The sequence below is a fragment of the Aplidium turbinatum genome, chromosome 1 (assembly GCF_918807975.1).
Source record: "Aplidium turbinatum chromosome 1, kaAplTurb1.1, whole genome shotgun sequence".
Classification (NCBI taxonomy): Eukaryota; Metazoa; Chordata; class Ascidiacea; order Aplousobranchia; family Polyclinidae; genus Aplidium; species Aplidium turbinatum.
Window position 1 is genome coordinate 48648061 of NC_137472.1, and position 14902 is coordinate 48662962.

The 14902-nt window shown below is 39.1% G+C and overlaps 1 protein-coding gene across 1 annotated transcript; it reads left to right on the top strand.

Moving 5' to 3' along the window:
• The first annotated feature begins 378 nt into the window (after positions 1 to 378).
• On the top strand, positions 379 to 13987 carry LOC145781871 (peptide-N(4)-(N-acetyl-beta-glucosaminyl)asparagine amidase-like). The gene is made up of 12 exons (XM_082593555.1): positions 379 to 538; positions 1897 to 2008; positions 2369 to 2511; positions 4633 to 4766; positions 5018 to 5143; positions 5546 to 5680; positions 8426 to 8526; positions 8705 to 8977; positions 9231 to 9475; positions 10254 to 10356; positions 10578 to 10752; positions 10856 to 13987. The coding sequence occupies exons 1-12, from the start codon at positions 441 to 443 to the stop codon at positions 11032 to 11034; spliced, it is 1824 nt and encodes a 607-aa protein (XP_082449681.1). The 5' UTR covers positions 379 to 440; the 3' UTR covers positions 11035 to 13987.
• Positions 13988 to 14902: the final 915 nt, after the last annotated feature.

Consider the following 14902-nt stretch of genomic DNA (forward strand, 5'->3'; position numbering starts at 1 on the left):
CAAATTGAGTGTTTACTGTTTATCAGCACAACTCTGGTTTCTTTTACAATCCAGAAGAGATTCTAAACCATTTCTGCTCAAAATTTTTTGTTGTTCATGACTTTAGTTTGCTGCCTTAATTTCTCCAATTCAGCGCTTGTTTCAACTTGTAACGATTAAACTACTTTTGGGCTAGTTTTTTAGTGGCATTTTAGCTATCAATCTGGCTGAGGGTAAGCTACTGAATTTTCATTTTAGTCTGTAATATTAAATTTTCGATTTCTTAAAAAAGTACAGTAGTGCCTGAGTTGTTTTCTGTAAATTTTAAGACTACTGCCTTTATATTTTTGTCACTGTTTGTGTGTTTGTTCATGTTTTACAAGGTCTAGAGCACTTGCTTAAAACCTCCAATGTATGCTTTACTGGGCTGGTTAGTTTGATAATAAGATTGTTGTGAGAAAATGTATACTCCTGGCATTGCGAGTTTACTTTCATCAGGAAAAGAAAAGTTTATGAAATCATCTGAAGTTTTGCTTCGTATTGCAAGTAATGTTTTAAAGTAAGTTGGCTATTAAAAAAATGTAATGGATATTGTTAACATGACTGGGAACTATAGCCTCTGAAGTGGGTCCACGTCTTTTAGGCGCAGACAGTTAGGCACCGGTCAAATAGGCGCGCACACTGTGGTATCAGGATGTTGAGGTGCGGAGCACTGTGGCGCCCGTTCATTTAGGTGCTATTCCTTGTAAAGTCTGCAGATTGTATCAGCTTGGCAGTTAGGGCAATGCTTTTCACACAAAATGTCATATTGAACAGAAAAATATGTTGTTTTGTGCGCGTGCATCTATTTGTTGTTTATCATGGCTTCAGTGAGTGAAGCTGCTTTATCAGGCAATACTTTTCACACAAAATGTTATAGTGAACAGAAAAATATGTTATGGTTTTCGTGAGTGAAGCTGCTTAAACTGGCAATGGTTTTCACACAAAATGTTATATTGAACAGAAAAATATGTCATGGCTTCCGTGCGTGAAGCTGCTTAAACCGGCATTGCTTTTCACACAAAATGTTATATTAAACAGAAAAATATGTTGTTTTCTAATGCGCTGGCGCTCATTTATTGGTTGTTAGTCAAGGTTTGCATCGGCGAAAGCTTTGTCAATAAATTATTCAAGTTTCCGAACATGACTGAGTTCACTTTTAGTTAAATAATAACTACACTATGTTCACATGCCCTATATATATTATAGAAATGTATTCATGTAGTACAGTGTTTTCTCAAGAATTTACCTACCTGCCAAGCTGATACAATCGGCCAGACTTTACTCGGAGTAGCACCTAAATGAACGGGCGCCAAAGTGCTCTGCACCTAAATATCTTGACGCCACAGTGTGCGCGCCTATTTGATCGGCGCCTAACTGTCTGCGCCTAAAAGACTTGCTCCCTCTGAAGTTAGGTGTCCAGTCACTCTTGAAAGCATAATTATGAGCTTGTGAGGGCTTGGAGCTTTTAAGCTGCCCTTGATTTTTTTTAATTAGTTCATGCTGTGTTTGTATTGTGTAGGACTATATAATTATTTAATAGATTAGGTTGTAAAGCCTACTAATTATAATACATTGGTTTTAGTATTTTGATACAATATAGTATTGTGCTAAGAGTTGTGTAATCTAATAATACTGTGTTATGGGTTATGTTACGTATTTTTACGTCTTATGTCTTAATACCGTATGCAAAACCTCAGTGTAAATACAGTATAATGAAATTTTGAGAATAAAGTAAACCATTGATTGAGATTATTTTGTTTATAAACATCAACGAGTATATAAAAGGTAAAATGTCTCAAAATGGTGGTCAATACTTCTCGAAGCTGATTACTCACATCAGGCATGGTGTAGAAAACTATATCACATATGTTACAGTAACATTGATGACGAAAAATATCGAAGTATACGAATTAGCAGCTCAGCATTTCAGGAGAAGCTACTTGTTTATGATGGTGCGATAAATGTTCTTATGGAAATGGGTTTTCAGGTGAACCTTGTGTGCATTCAATATATGTTAATATTTACACATTTTGACAAAATAAAATTTGTGATAACTAACACGATGTCAGGCTGCAAAGGGTATGCCAGGCTTGCAAAGACTTAATTTAATTAAAACTTCATTTGTTAGTTAACCAACTTTGAAGAAACATATTCGATTGTGATCTATATTTTAAAGTGTTGAATTAAAAACCCAAGAGAAAGAAAGTATGACAAAGAACATGCTGGTGCTCTAACGTAATGTAATCTTTGCAACTAGCATTAAAAAAAAAAAAACATTAATATATACACTTATATAATACGAGCATTGAGCATGTGAATATAAATTTTGATACCTAATTGTTTCCAGGAAGATAATGATCAGTTCACTTTGTTTATGGAAACCAATATAAAAGATTTGTGTGACATTTATGACCAACTCATAGCAGCCCGGGCGGGGATTCCTATTTTGTCTCAGGATTTACGTCAGTCGCAAAAGAAAATACTAGGACGGTAAGTGTATTTGTAATATGCTGGTTGTTACGGCAGATGAGGTTCATAACCAATCAGAAGGGAAGGTTTAAATCAGCTGATTACAATTATGTGACTCATGCACGTGATATTGTGTTCTTCTTGAAGCTATTCTGATAGATAGTATTATATGAAGTGAATGTTCCACCGTCGGCAATGTGGTCTTGCAGTTTAAGGGTTAGGGAAGTAGCCTAGTCATTTCAATGATGTAGGTTTGATTCCCACCCTTGCGATTACTCTTTTTTCTTCTGTAATTACCAAAGTGTCTACCGGTCAAAACACTCCATCTGCTGCAGCGACCTACAGTTTACAAATACGCTGACGGTAATGTTTTGGCGTAGTATTCAACAAGTAGGCCACTATATAGTAAAGAGTTTCAAGCTTTTTTGATATATAATATATATTAGATTTTACATAGATTTTTTAATACTATGGCTGTTTTTCCAGTTCTTCTAACCCCTGTTTTATCTATGAAAGCCCATTCCTTGTTACAATCTTCTCACTTAGTTATATTAATATCGTTTTTGAATAATAGCAGGATTGGTCGGTATAAACCCGGAATGGCCCGTTTCGGTGAGTCCGATTCGGTGAGTCCGATTCGGTTAGTCCGATTTGGTGAGTCCGATCCCTTAACGGGGGATTTTTTCAATTTTTTTTTTAATTATCGGGTACCGTAGCCTAATTATCATTGTCGTTTTAGGTTTAGGGGTTAGGGGTTAAGGTTAGGGATTAGAAGTTAGGAACTCACCGAATCAGACTCACCGAATCGGACTCACCGAATCGGACTCACCGAATAGTAGCAGACCCGTATAAACCGCCCAGTTAAAACCTGGTTTAAACCGGGCAGTTTTGATCACCTCTTACTGGTCAAAACCCCTTTAGTGTATGAATCAAGTTGCTTTTCAATTGAATTAAAAATATTACCCTCCATGTTTAGTAATGATGTTCAACCATATTTTGTTTTGATCAACAATAACCTAAATGCTGGATTTGGAACAAAAAATATTCAATTTCTCTGTTTATTTTTGATATTTCAATCAGTTGGTTATTTTAATTGAGAAAATTCAAATTCTAAAAATACGTTTCTGATAAACCAAAAATGCTTGGTAGGAAGATGAATCATTTGCACAGCCAACTGAAGTACAAGAATTTATTCCAACAAATTTTTTTTTATGAAAAACATTTGCCACCAATTTTGCCATATAATTTTCGCAACATTTGCCCTCCCGTTGCGTAGCACATAAGACGTAGCACGACATGTAATTAAGGTAGTAGTCTTAACGCTGTTTGATGTCTTGTTTTTGGCAGTGATGAAACAAGAGTAAAATCCAAGATATATATAATCTTTCGTACGAATTTTACAGGCAGCCATCTGTGGCTGCCTGACAGGTCGGTATTGGCGGCCATTAATGAAAGTTCAGGCGGCCATGGCCGCCAGCTATTTCGAGGCCTGCATATCAAAATGGTCACAACTCACAACTGCTTTTATATTTCCTAAATAGCCCATAGCCCAGGTAGCCGACCATTCACTACATGAAATATTTTTCTGGGTTTTGACCGGTTTGAACCTAGTTTTCACCGGTTAAAACCAGGTTTAAACCGCTTAGTGGTCAAAACCAGTTTTGACCACTTAGAAACCAACCCTGAATAATAGTGAACTAGTACAAATAATAATTGAATTATATATAACTTAGTGTTAGTAAAAGTGACTTTTTGAATGTGCATTGAAATAATGAAATACCCTGAGAAATTCAAATACCAAATGCATTGTTTTATAGTGAGCTATATATTTTTTCACTATTGCAGTGCAACAATTTAAACTTATCAGTGTCATCAGAATATACAATTTTGTGTGAAAAGCATTGCCCTACCTGCCAAGCTGATATAATCTGCAGACTTTATTAGGAATAGCACCTAAATGAACGGGCGCCACAGTGCTCCGCACCTAAATATCCTTACGTCACAGTGTGCGTGCCTATTTGACCGGCGTCTAACTGTCTGCACCTAAAAGACGTGCTCCCACTTATCATGCATATCCATATTTCATATCTTTTAGAAATTGAGGATTAATCATTCATTGAGCACATATTTGTTAATATCCAGATTAAAATCCCACTTCCAGCACTGCAAATTCTACGAAAACAAATCCCTTCAAGAAAAAGCAAGAAGATTAATTCCTTTGGTTGATTTGAATGAGAAAGCTCAAAGAAGAATGCCTAGGAAACCATCAGATAAAAGTTTGTGTTTTACATGTTGCCTATTATTAGAGGTATTATATTTTTATTGGTACGGTATGCTAAATACTAATTATAGACAAAGGTTCAAGAAAATCACTTCTTTACCAAAATTGTAAATATTAATTGTCGTTAAGGTTGTGAAATCGGAAGGATTTGGTCGGATCAGACGCAATTGTCAAAACTTGCTCAGTCGGCTCCTTAGTTCTGGTAGTTAGAATTGCACAAGCACTGACTTATATTTTTATATGCAGATAATTCCAGCTTTCATCACTGTCTTCTCCTAGAACTGCTAGCATGGTTTAAGGGATCATTTTTTACATGGACTGACTCACCGAAATGCACTCAATGCAACTCATCCGAAAAACCCAGTAGCATAGGTCTGCACAAGGAGAGATTAGCGTCATAGCTTGTTAGCGTGACTTATGTATAATATAGCATAAACCTGCAGTTAAATTTTTGTGCTGCCGTTTAGCTTTTATTTCACGACATGTGCAGCGTGCATGAAGCTACCACGTTAGTAAAGATTACAAATCAATTGGTAGTCATTTGACCGTTGTATCTTCTACATAATACTTTATAAACAAAACATTTTTAAAATACCGATATGCTATACTAACACCAAAATTGAGAACATTTTTTTAAATATTACTCTGGCTGCTAGTTACGACTAATTTAGTAATTAGCTTCCTTGTCTGGTCGTTACTACCTACCTTTCCTTATTCCTTAGAAGTGTTGAAATCTTAATATCACATGTAACTGTAAACGTTCTTATTTCAAAGGTATGCTTCCACCAAGTCAAGATGACATGATATGGGGAGCAGGGAGGGTGGAAGGCTACCGTTGTCTAAACTGTGCTACCGTGCTACGATTTCCAAGATATAACCATCCCGAAAAGCTATTGGAAACAAGGACAGGTTGATTAATCATACACTGTTCTTATCCTTGTGTATCCATCACTTCACTGGAGTGGTTTTTGAGGTTGTTTTAAACTTGTTTCATAATTTTACCAGGTTTGTCGATGTGTTTTTATTCTTATGCGAGTATTTCAGACAGAGATGTACGTATACGCTGCAAATTCTACGCCGTAGACTTGCGGCGTAGACTTTTTGTTTGCGCTTACTCTTACGGCCACATTTTTTTGGATAGTTGTCGCTTGAGGCTACGCCGTAAAGTTTTCGCGTTTTTTTTGCGCATAGCGTCAACGCATACTTTTTAATGTATTTTTTTTCGCTACAACACGCCAATACCTTCCAGCGCTGCAGTTGACAGAATGTTTTCAATGGCAAAGACATATTGAAACCAAAACGCAGCAAAATGTCAGATGAACACTTTCAGATGCTTGTGTTTCTTCGCGGAAATTTAAAATATAACTTGTTTGTTTCAAGTGGTTTATACCGTGTGAATGTTTGGCACCTAGCAAACTAGAGATGTACCGATATATCGGTATCGGTGATATCGGCCAGTTTTTGAGTATCGGTATCGGCAAAATTTGGCCGATACTGTGGCCGATACTAAACATGTAAAAAAAGGCGTTTGCTGCAGATTTTCTGCAGAAGCAAAGATATAGATTTTTTAAAGTAGTAACTAACGTCGCATTGATGTAGAAAAATAACAACCTGTTCAAATTTTTGATACCTCACACTCCCATGACTTCATGCGCGCACCTTTTGGCATTGTTTGCTTACAGTGATTCTTTCACTCAAACAAAACGTTTTGTTTCAGCAGTTTTGCGTTGTTCGATTCTTAAGTTGTGAAGGAGACTCAATTTCTTCAATATTTATCATTTGTGTTTCTTTTTTACTCTCAGCAGAGGATAAAACCAGGCCAATACTACCCAGGTTGCAGAAATGTATAATTTTGCATCGTTTTTGCGTTGCTGGGCGTTTGAGGGAGCCATGTGGCTTGGTTGTTTTTGGTGGGCTGGTTCTGTCAGTTTGTGATTTAGTTTCCACCTTTCGTTGTGGTGGACTCGCCGGGCTTGGACAATGTCATGGCGGAGTGGGTGGGCTCGGGGCGGTGGGACTGCGGGTCCTCGCTGGGCTGATCAATAAATGGTCTTGTTGCGCCTGGGCTGTCGGCGCGGGGCTGAGCACTCATTGGTGCAGCGAGCTGTTGCGGTTCGCTGGCCACAACAGTGTGGCTTCCACGCTAGCCATTTACACTATCCAATCAACTATATGTTTCTCAGCAGCCGTTTTGTAGCAAGAATTGACATTGACAAGAATTGAAGTGGCTGGTGTGGAAGCTGCACCATTGTGATTGGCGAGTCGCTGTGCTGGTGAGTGCTCGGCCTTGTGCTGGTGGCCGGGGGGAGCGCTCCTTTCTTTGCGGTGGGGTTGTCGTCTTAGGCGCAGTGGGACCATTTTGATTGGTTTGGTGGGGATTCGTGATCCCATTGCTTTCATTTTGAGCCTGCTTATTCTGCCATGACATTGTTTGGGCTTGATGGGTTTGTTGCGGCGAGGGGTGGAAGTTAGATCGTGGACTGGTGGTGCCGGCTTACTGGGGTCGGCCGGGTTGCATGGGTTTTTTGGACGTTTGGCAACGTGGGGGCGATGCAGAGTTGTACATTTTTGCTGCCTGGGTAGTCTTGGCCTGGCAAAAGCTTTTCAACCAAACGACAAGCGCCCTTAGGTTGCACATTACTTGTCGAATAATTTTTGTACGACTACACAAATCACTTGGTTTACATTTTACATCTTATCAATTATGATAGCCTATTTGGAGAGTTTGCGCAAACACTGTATTAATTTTCAAGAAACCCCAATTATGATGTAATGTTTCTTCCCTTATACCCCAGTCCTCAATTACGGTGGCCTTTCATTACAAAAACCTACTATTATGACACAACAATGCGGTTGAGATTGGATTCTTGAATCTTTAATGAATTATGCCAATTGAAAGCTTTTTTTAATAGTTTTACGCAAATAAGGTAAAACTTAGCATTTGATAGAATTCCTTGCAAATACCAAAATTGCTTCTTTTTGTAACACCAAAGTATCGGCCAAAATATCGGTATCAGTATCGGGCATCGGCCTAAAAAAGTGATATCGGTATCGGCCAAAATATTGGTATCGGTACATCTCTATAGCAAACCAAATGAGTTTACACTAGTGTATGCGCTGACGGCGTCATTATTTTTTGTATGCGCGTACATCACTGATTTCAGAAAGTATTTTTTGAAAGACCAAAAGTTTTTTCAGTTTGTTTGTTTATCTTTATCCTGCATTGCGGGAAAGCGGACTTGAGCGCTATGCATCGGTGTACGCCTTCCGACATACACCTGACCCACGCTGCAGCCGACGGCAATGTTTATTTTCCGGTTGTCTACTTTACTTATGACTATTTGGTACTACCCATTACTCGAAATCGATCACTAGGTAGAGGCAATTATCGTTAAGTTTCTTGCCCAGAGAAACAACAGCAAGTGCGGGTGGCTGGAGTCGAACATGCAGGCTCTCGACTGCGAGCCCAACGCGCTAACCACTCGGCCACGGCTGCCGACTTCGGTACATACTGTATTGTACTGTATTTGTACTGTATCTGTACACCTTCAGTACATACTGTATTGTTGCAACGAAAATAAAAGGTATTATCAAGTAGCCTACTTGTTTGTATGGTGAAATTTTCAACAAATAATCATGTCCTGCTTCTTTCAGGTCGATGCGGGGAATGGGCAGATTGCTTTACACTGATATGTCGTGCCGTTGGTCTGGAAGCAAGACACGTGATGGACTGGACAGATCATGTTTGGACTGAGGTGGGCTGCTAGATCAACCAGCTACTCATCAAACTATCGAAAAGGTTTTTTTATGTCTCTGATTCACCAATTAAAGATTTTATCTTCCCAAAGATAATTTTGAGAAGACACGTCTGAAAATAGTTTCGTTTACAATCATTGTCTTAACACACTGCAATTTCTTTGGATTAACATTCAGGTTTACATTTCTGAATGGGAGAGATGGGTGCACTGCGATCCTTGTGAAAACGTGTGCGACAGACCGCTCATGTACGAGCAGGGGTGGAAGAAGAAGTTATCACTTATAGTGGCCGCAAACATCGAGGAAATAGTGGATGTTACTTGGAGATATGCAGTCAACCGAGATGAGGTTCTCACGAGACGATTCGCCATGTTTAGTGAAGGATGGATGATACAAACAGTGAATGAATTAAATCGAAAGATGTCAGCGCCAGTGTCTCCTACAAGAAGGGTGAGGGTCTAATGTTGAACGTCTTTGTTGGGTGAGGGTCTGATGTTGAACGTCTTTGTTGGGTGAGGGTCTGATGTTGAACGTCTTTGTTTTTCGTTAACAGCAAAGCGTTTGAAAGACCGAGCCGTTTTGTAATTGATGTAGTACATCAGACTTAAATATAGCTATAAATCACCGTTTTCAACACAACCGTAACCAAGCATTCATCGGTTTTCTTGAGTTGTTGTTGATTCTTTTCACATTACTTTTTCAGAAAGAACTTGCAGATCGATCGAAACGCGAAAAGGAAGAGTTTGACAAAATGGCGAACGCTTCCGAAGACCAGGAATATGGAGGCCGTACTTCCGGTTCGTTGGCATGGCGACAAGCACGAGGTGAAATTCGAAAGGGACAGAAAGAAGAGAAACCTCAACTAACAGTGTACGAGTCCATTGAACTGACTGAAAAGGAGCTGGAAAGCTGTCAATTTCATCTCGAATATTCAAGCAAAGATGACCAGTGAGTGAATTACGAGGACATCTTCTGGAGGTGGAGAACGAAACCATGTGATCAGTTTGGTGCGACCCTTTCCAGAAGGCAAAAAAATCTCTCCACGGCTTATCACAGTCGACTGTTTGTATGTTGTCATTTTCAGCAATGTGTATGAGCATTGTGCTGTGATTCACCACTTCGAAGAATTTTGATGTGTTTTTGCTCGCTCCCGACAATCATCGCTCCCACTTCAGTTTAAACCATATTAAACAGGCATAACTCAGCAACAACACTACATTTAACTATATAAAAACAACAAGCGAACGTTTTCGGCTAGTCATGCAGCCCTTTTCAAGCCTATAATTTTTTTTTTTTTTTTTAAAAGAAATACTAAAGAATCATACAGTATCACAGCAAAAATATGGTTACATCTAAACATTTGAGAAACTGCTTAACTAGCTCACACAAAATGATAACTGAAAAATTACGCAGCACAACGGGTAAAGTATTTGATAGGTTACTTTAGTTTAATCTAAGAAAACAGCCACCAGCTAGCCAGCCTTGTGATTTACACAGTGAGTGTCATTTGTATTGTTGTGCAAAGGTTGATAATTCGGTAGGTTCCTTGCTTTTTGTGTTTTGTCTTCAGACATTTGGAACATTCAAGCCAATGTCATGCTCATTTTTCATTTTGCCGTCTGATTTAAACGCTTTGCACTGTGACAACTGCAGTCGTTGACAGTTAAATCAAACATTGCTGAACTAGTATTCGTCCTAAAGTAGTTTCTTGTTACCTTTCCCACAGGTATACACGGGTATCAAACGACAATGAAAAGGTAACAGGATGGGATTTCCTGATCTGGAAGATGAATGACGTCATGCGTAAAGAAGAGTTGGATTGGAAGCAAGTAAGACAATGTGATGATTGATTAGTGCATTCATTTCTAAAATACTGCCTCAAACTCAAAAGATTTAGTGTTTGCTCTGATAACATTGATTTCACGAACTCTTAACACGAACTCTTTTCACGAACACGAACAAGATAACGATGTAAACAAGATAACGATAGCACAAAAGTTTTCCTTTCATCTAATTACCGAAAACAATCTTTTCCCATCTATCTGCCCAGGCCTACTTGTGCCGTGCAGAAGGAAGCGAGAAAGGCTACCTTTGTTGGAACGTTCGTGTACCTAAGTCTCACAAAGTAGACGCAGTTTCGGTTCGTGTTGAAAGTAAAACCTTCGAGACTGGAGTCGTCAGATGGCTGCTTACCTCCGATACGTCATGTGACGTATTGCAACCAGGTGAGTAGATCACGTGTTTTACACTTTTTGACCAAGTTTTACAATTATTAAAAGGTCATAGCTTTAGTTCGCTCGGTGATTTAGCCTTTTGTGCTTTTTTTAGGAAAACTTTTTACTTTCTCCGATAAATACAAAAATTCGAAGAGCTTAACTATTCACGCTGCTCTAAGCGGGGGAGAGGGAGAGAACGCTTTCCAGAAGAGCCAGTTGTTCCGGCAATCGACGTCACTAAGTCCACAATCACCTTGCTTTGTCTTCCGTCTATCGCTTTCCAAATGCTGATTTGTCGCTTCTGTACAGTGTACGCTTGAAGTTGGTTTCATAATGATTAGAAGAATCAAACCGGATTGTTTCACCGGCTGCCGATGCTGGTTGTCAAGTCTGATGAATGAGAGAAGGTCCTCTCTTGCACTTCTATTCAGAATTTTTGCTTGAGCTTGCCAGAAAATTTATACTTTGCTTGGCTACAATCGAGTTTCGAATATTTGTGGAACCTATCAGGCAAAATGTGTTAGCCAGAATCAGAGCTGTGGAGTCGGGTGGAAAATATACGGGTCCGACTTTCCTCGGTTTATAACTGGCCAACCCCTGACACGCCAAAATCCTTCCGACTCCACAGCCCTGGCCACAAGCGATTTAAACAGCTTGGCAGTTTGCGCTTTGAAAAGAAAAACATTCGATTTAACAGCCTGGATTTGCTTGATGCTGGGTGGCCATTGCACTGACGAAATTGTTTCCTCAAATCCCGGGCGCACCACTTCATTTGAGGATATGTGTTATTGCATTTATGTTTGAGTTGTAGCGGATTGATTTGAAAATCTGAAGCCCTGTTTGCATGCTGTACGCCTTAAGGTGCGTCTACACGACGACTGTTTTCTTGCTTAAGCTAGCAAAACTTCTTGTTTGTTTAAGATAATCGCACTTTGTGCCGCTTACTTTTAAGAAACTGAGCGAGTAAGCAAGTGCCCGAGAAAAAATACGCTCCAGAGCGAAAAACTGGGCGCTCAAGTGAGTTCTCTTGCTTAGAAATCTTTTCGCGGCAAAACTTCAAGTCTACACTCAGTAGTCTGGCTGCTAGTCAAGCAACTAGGAAGTTTGTAGTTGTTGTTTTGTATTTGATGCTTCCAGTGTTCTCTGGCCACGCCTGTTTCTAACTTCACTAAGGTGTCGGAACACTTCTTTCTGAAGTATTGCGCGTTTGCAACCTTATCTTTTTGCAGCATTTTTTACACAAGTTGAGTTCAGTTGCTTTTATTTCTGACCATGACCATCACAACAAAAATAACACACGTTAACATTTGAAAGCCATTATTAAATCATTGAATGACTGCAACAACTCAAAAGTGCCAGCTCACTGCGACTGCCGACTAGTTGTTAAAAAACAGTTGGTTTACTTGCTTTGGCGCGAACTTTTTGAAACGTGACGTCATTGCGATTGAAATACTCACGTGACCGCGTTCGAGCAAGCAAAATCTTTTTTTGAGATTGTGAGTGTAGACGAAACAAGCTTAAAAACTAGCTTAAGCAAGAATTTCTAAGCAAGAACACTTTCTCGTGTAGACGCACCTTTAGTGTTAAAGTTACTGAATTATTTTCGTGCTTTCAAGAAAAATCTCAATCATTAATAGTTAAAGCTCTCAATTTCAGTATATGCGGTTTTTGCCGGAGCACCAATTTTTTTTAGAAATTCTCAACTCACGAGAGCAATATAATTGATAAATTTGTAGCCGATGATTGTTACCAGTCTTAGTTTAGAATCTGTGCACTTGTACTTCATCACCGTCATCTGATGTATGTATAACGCTGCTTGCACGCTATTGGAGGCAAATGTGCGTATTTTGCTTAAATGAAAACTTTGTGTTAAGATTATAAGTTTCAATGTAGTCATGGTGCAATACAGTTATAGGCCTTACAGAAGCGATGTGCTTAAACACTATTTTGTGAAAAGTGATTTTCAAGTAGAGCCACTTGAACTTTAGGCTATTGTCCTGTTAACTGCTGTTCATTTAAAACTTGTTTGTGAGCTTTTGTATTTTTGCATTAAACTCAAATAGTACTAAGGTGACTAACTGTCTAGCTTACCATTGCATGTATTTGTGATTGCATTGTTACAAAGCAGGGGTCACCAAACTTTTTTCTCCAAGGGCCAGATTGCTGCGAGATTAACAGCTGCGGGCCGGATGCAAATTGCGAAAAGATACACAACTATTTAGAATCTTCATTGACTTGAATTGAACACAATAAATAACAAAGTTAGCGGTGGAATAGCAAAGTTGTGATGAAAATCGAAAGGTTGCTGGAAAAGTTATTCCCTGCTGTGATACACTACAGGGCACCGTGCTCTTGAAAAAACATTACATCTTTCCAAATTTGGCCTAGGCTGTCCCCATTTGTGGTAGCCTACTGATAAAAATAGAGCACCAACATGTCGGCTGCCTGGTAGAAAAATGTACAAATTCAACATACAACAACGAACTATAAGAACGAAAATTTTATCAAAGAAGTCTCTATTACACAAAAAAGCAAAGCCAAAGACGGTTGCTAATACCAAGGGGAGCACATGTACAGAATTGTAGTGCAGCTGTAATTTCCTCAGCACGTGGCGGGCCGGATGAAATCAGTTCGCGGGCCGTAGTTTGGTGACCCCTGTTACAAAGGATAATAAACTACTCAGCTTTTGACATGTGCCGCTTACTTCTTTTGTGAACAATTCTCGTTGTTCAAAGTAAGTTACAGTCAAGTCTGTTGCACTGGTTCACCGCATGCATAGAGTTAGTACGGCAATCGTAGCACCTTTGCTCGCAAATCTGGGTATTTACCCATTGAACTATTTATTTTATACCAGTTCGGTCAGGGATATCTAAAGGAGATACGAAGGCTTTTATTACGCCTGACAATAGAAGGGCATGAGAATAAGGCAATCGCTGCGAGCCTTCGTATCCCCTTCTCTAGATATCCCTGAGTTCGGTCAATATCCAACTTTTTTTCAAAACAATATTTGTGCCTAAATCCAGTAATTAGGAACTTGAGTCAATGTTTTTTTCCGAAATTGATTGTTGACAGAAGATAATTCTTTTGCAAGCCGCTATTTTAAACGTTTAGTCACTTATCTTTTTCTCGGATATTGCTCTGAAAAACGCTGCTTTCACTTCATTTTAGTCTTGTAGTCGATGCTGTGGGGAATGTCCGTTAATGGTAATTGAGATAGTATAACCTGGGCTAATGCATCGCATAAAAACGTACTGTATCAACATCAGAAATCGTACGCAGATTAGCAATTTCTGAACATTTAAGCTATTGAAACAAAACCCAGTCACAATATTTCCTTTATTGCAACATCAGTCTATCAGCACTCAGTCACTTTTGCCATGGCAGCGCTGGCCACGAAATATTGATTACAAATCAAAAATAGGAGAAGTTCTTTGTAGCCTTTAGGTCACAATAATTTTCGATAGAATTTATAGAAAAACATCAAATCAACATAATATAGTTTACTGATTTTTGATCCTGTCTGCCAACATACAGCTCATATCTTCGTCAATTTCATCAAGTGCGTCGCGAGTTCAGTGAATTCTGCTGTGTCACTTCGCAACTTATAAAATATTTGTTTCCGTTCGGAGACCCAATGTAGCCTACTAAAATTTCAAATGAAAGTTTTTAGGGGTCCGCGACCACTTTGAGGGCACTAAAAGGGGTTCGCCAAGACAAAAAGTTTGAGAACCACTACTCTAATCATTATAGACCATCTCAAAAATTAATGATTAGGGACCGTTCAAATATTACGTAACGCTATCGAGGGGGAGGGGGTTCATGAAAAGCGTTACGTTAGCGTCACATCGGGGGGAGGGGGTTCAAGCAAAACGTTACGTAACGCTTACGAGTACGGTAGTTTATTTGTGCTGGCTGGTATCGTCGTTTGGATACTAAATTAAGCTGAAATCATATCCAACAGCACCAACAAAATCTCTATCAAGTATCAACTACGGTAGCCTACTGTAATTCCATAAAGGTTCTAAGTGCTCAAAACCTCGCATTGCGAAATTGCAAGGCAGCATTCTTACATCACAAAGCTTGCTTTGATGTGAGTGAAAAACATTAGGGTTGCCAGATGGCCTTTTTTAGGCCAAATTCCAAAAATCTGGCCTTTTTA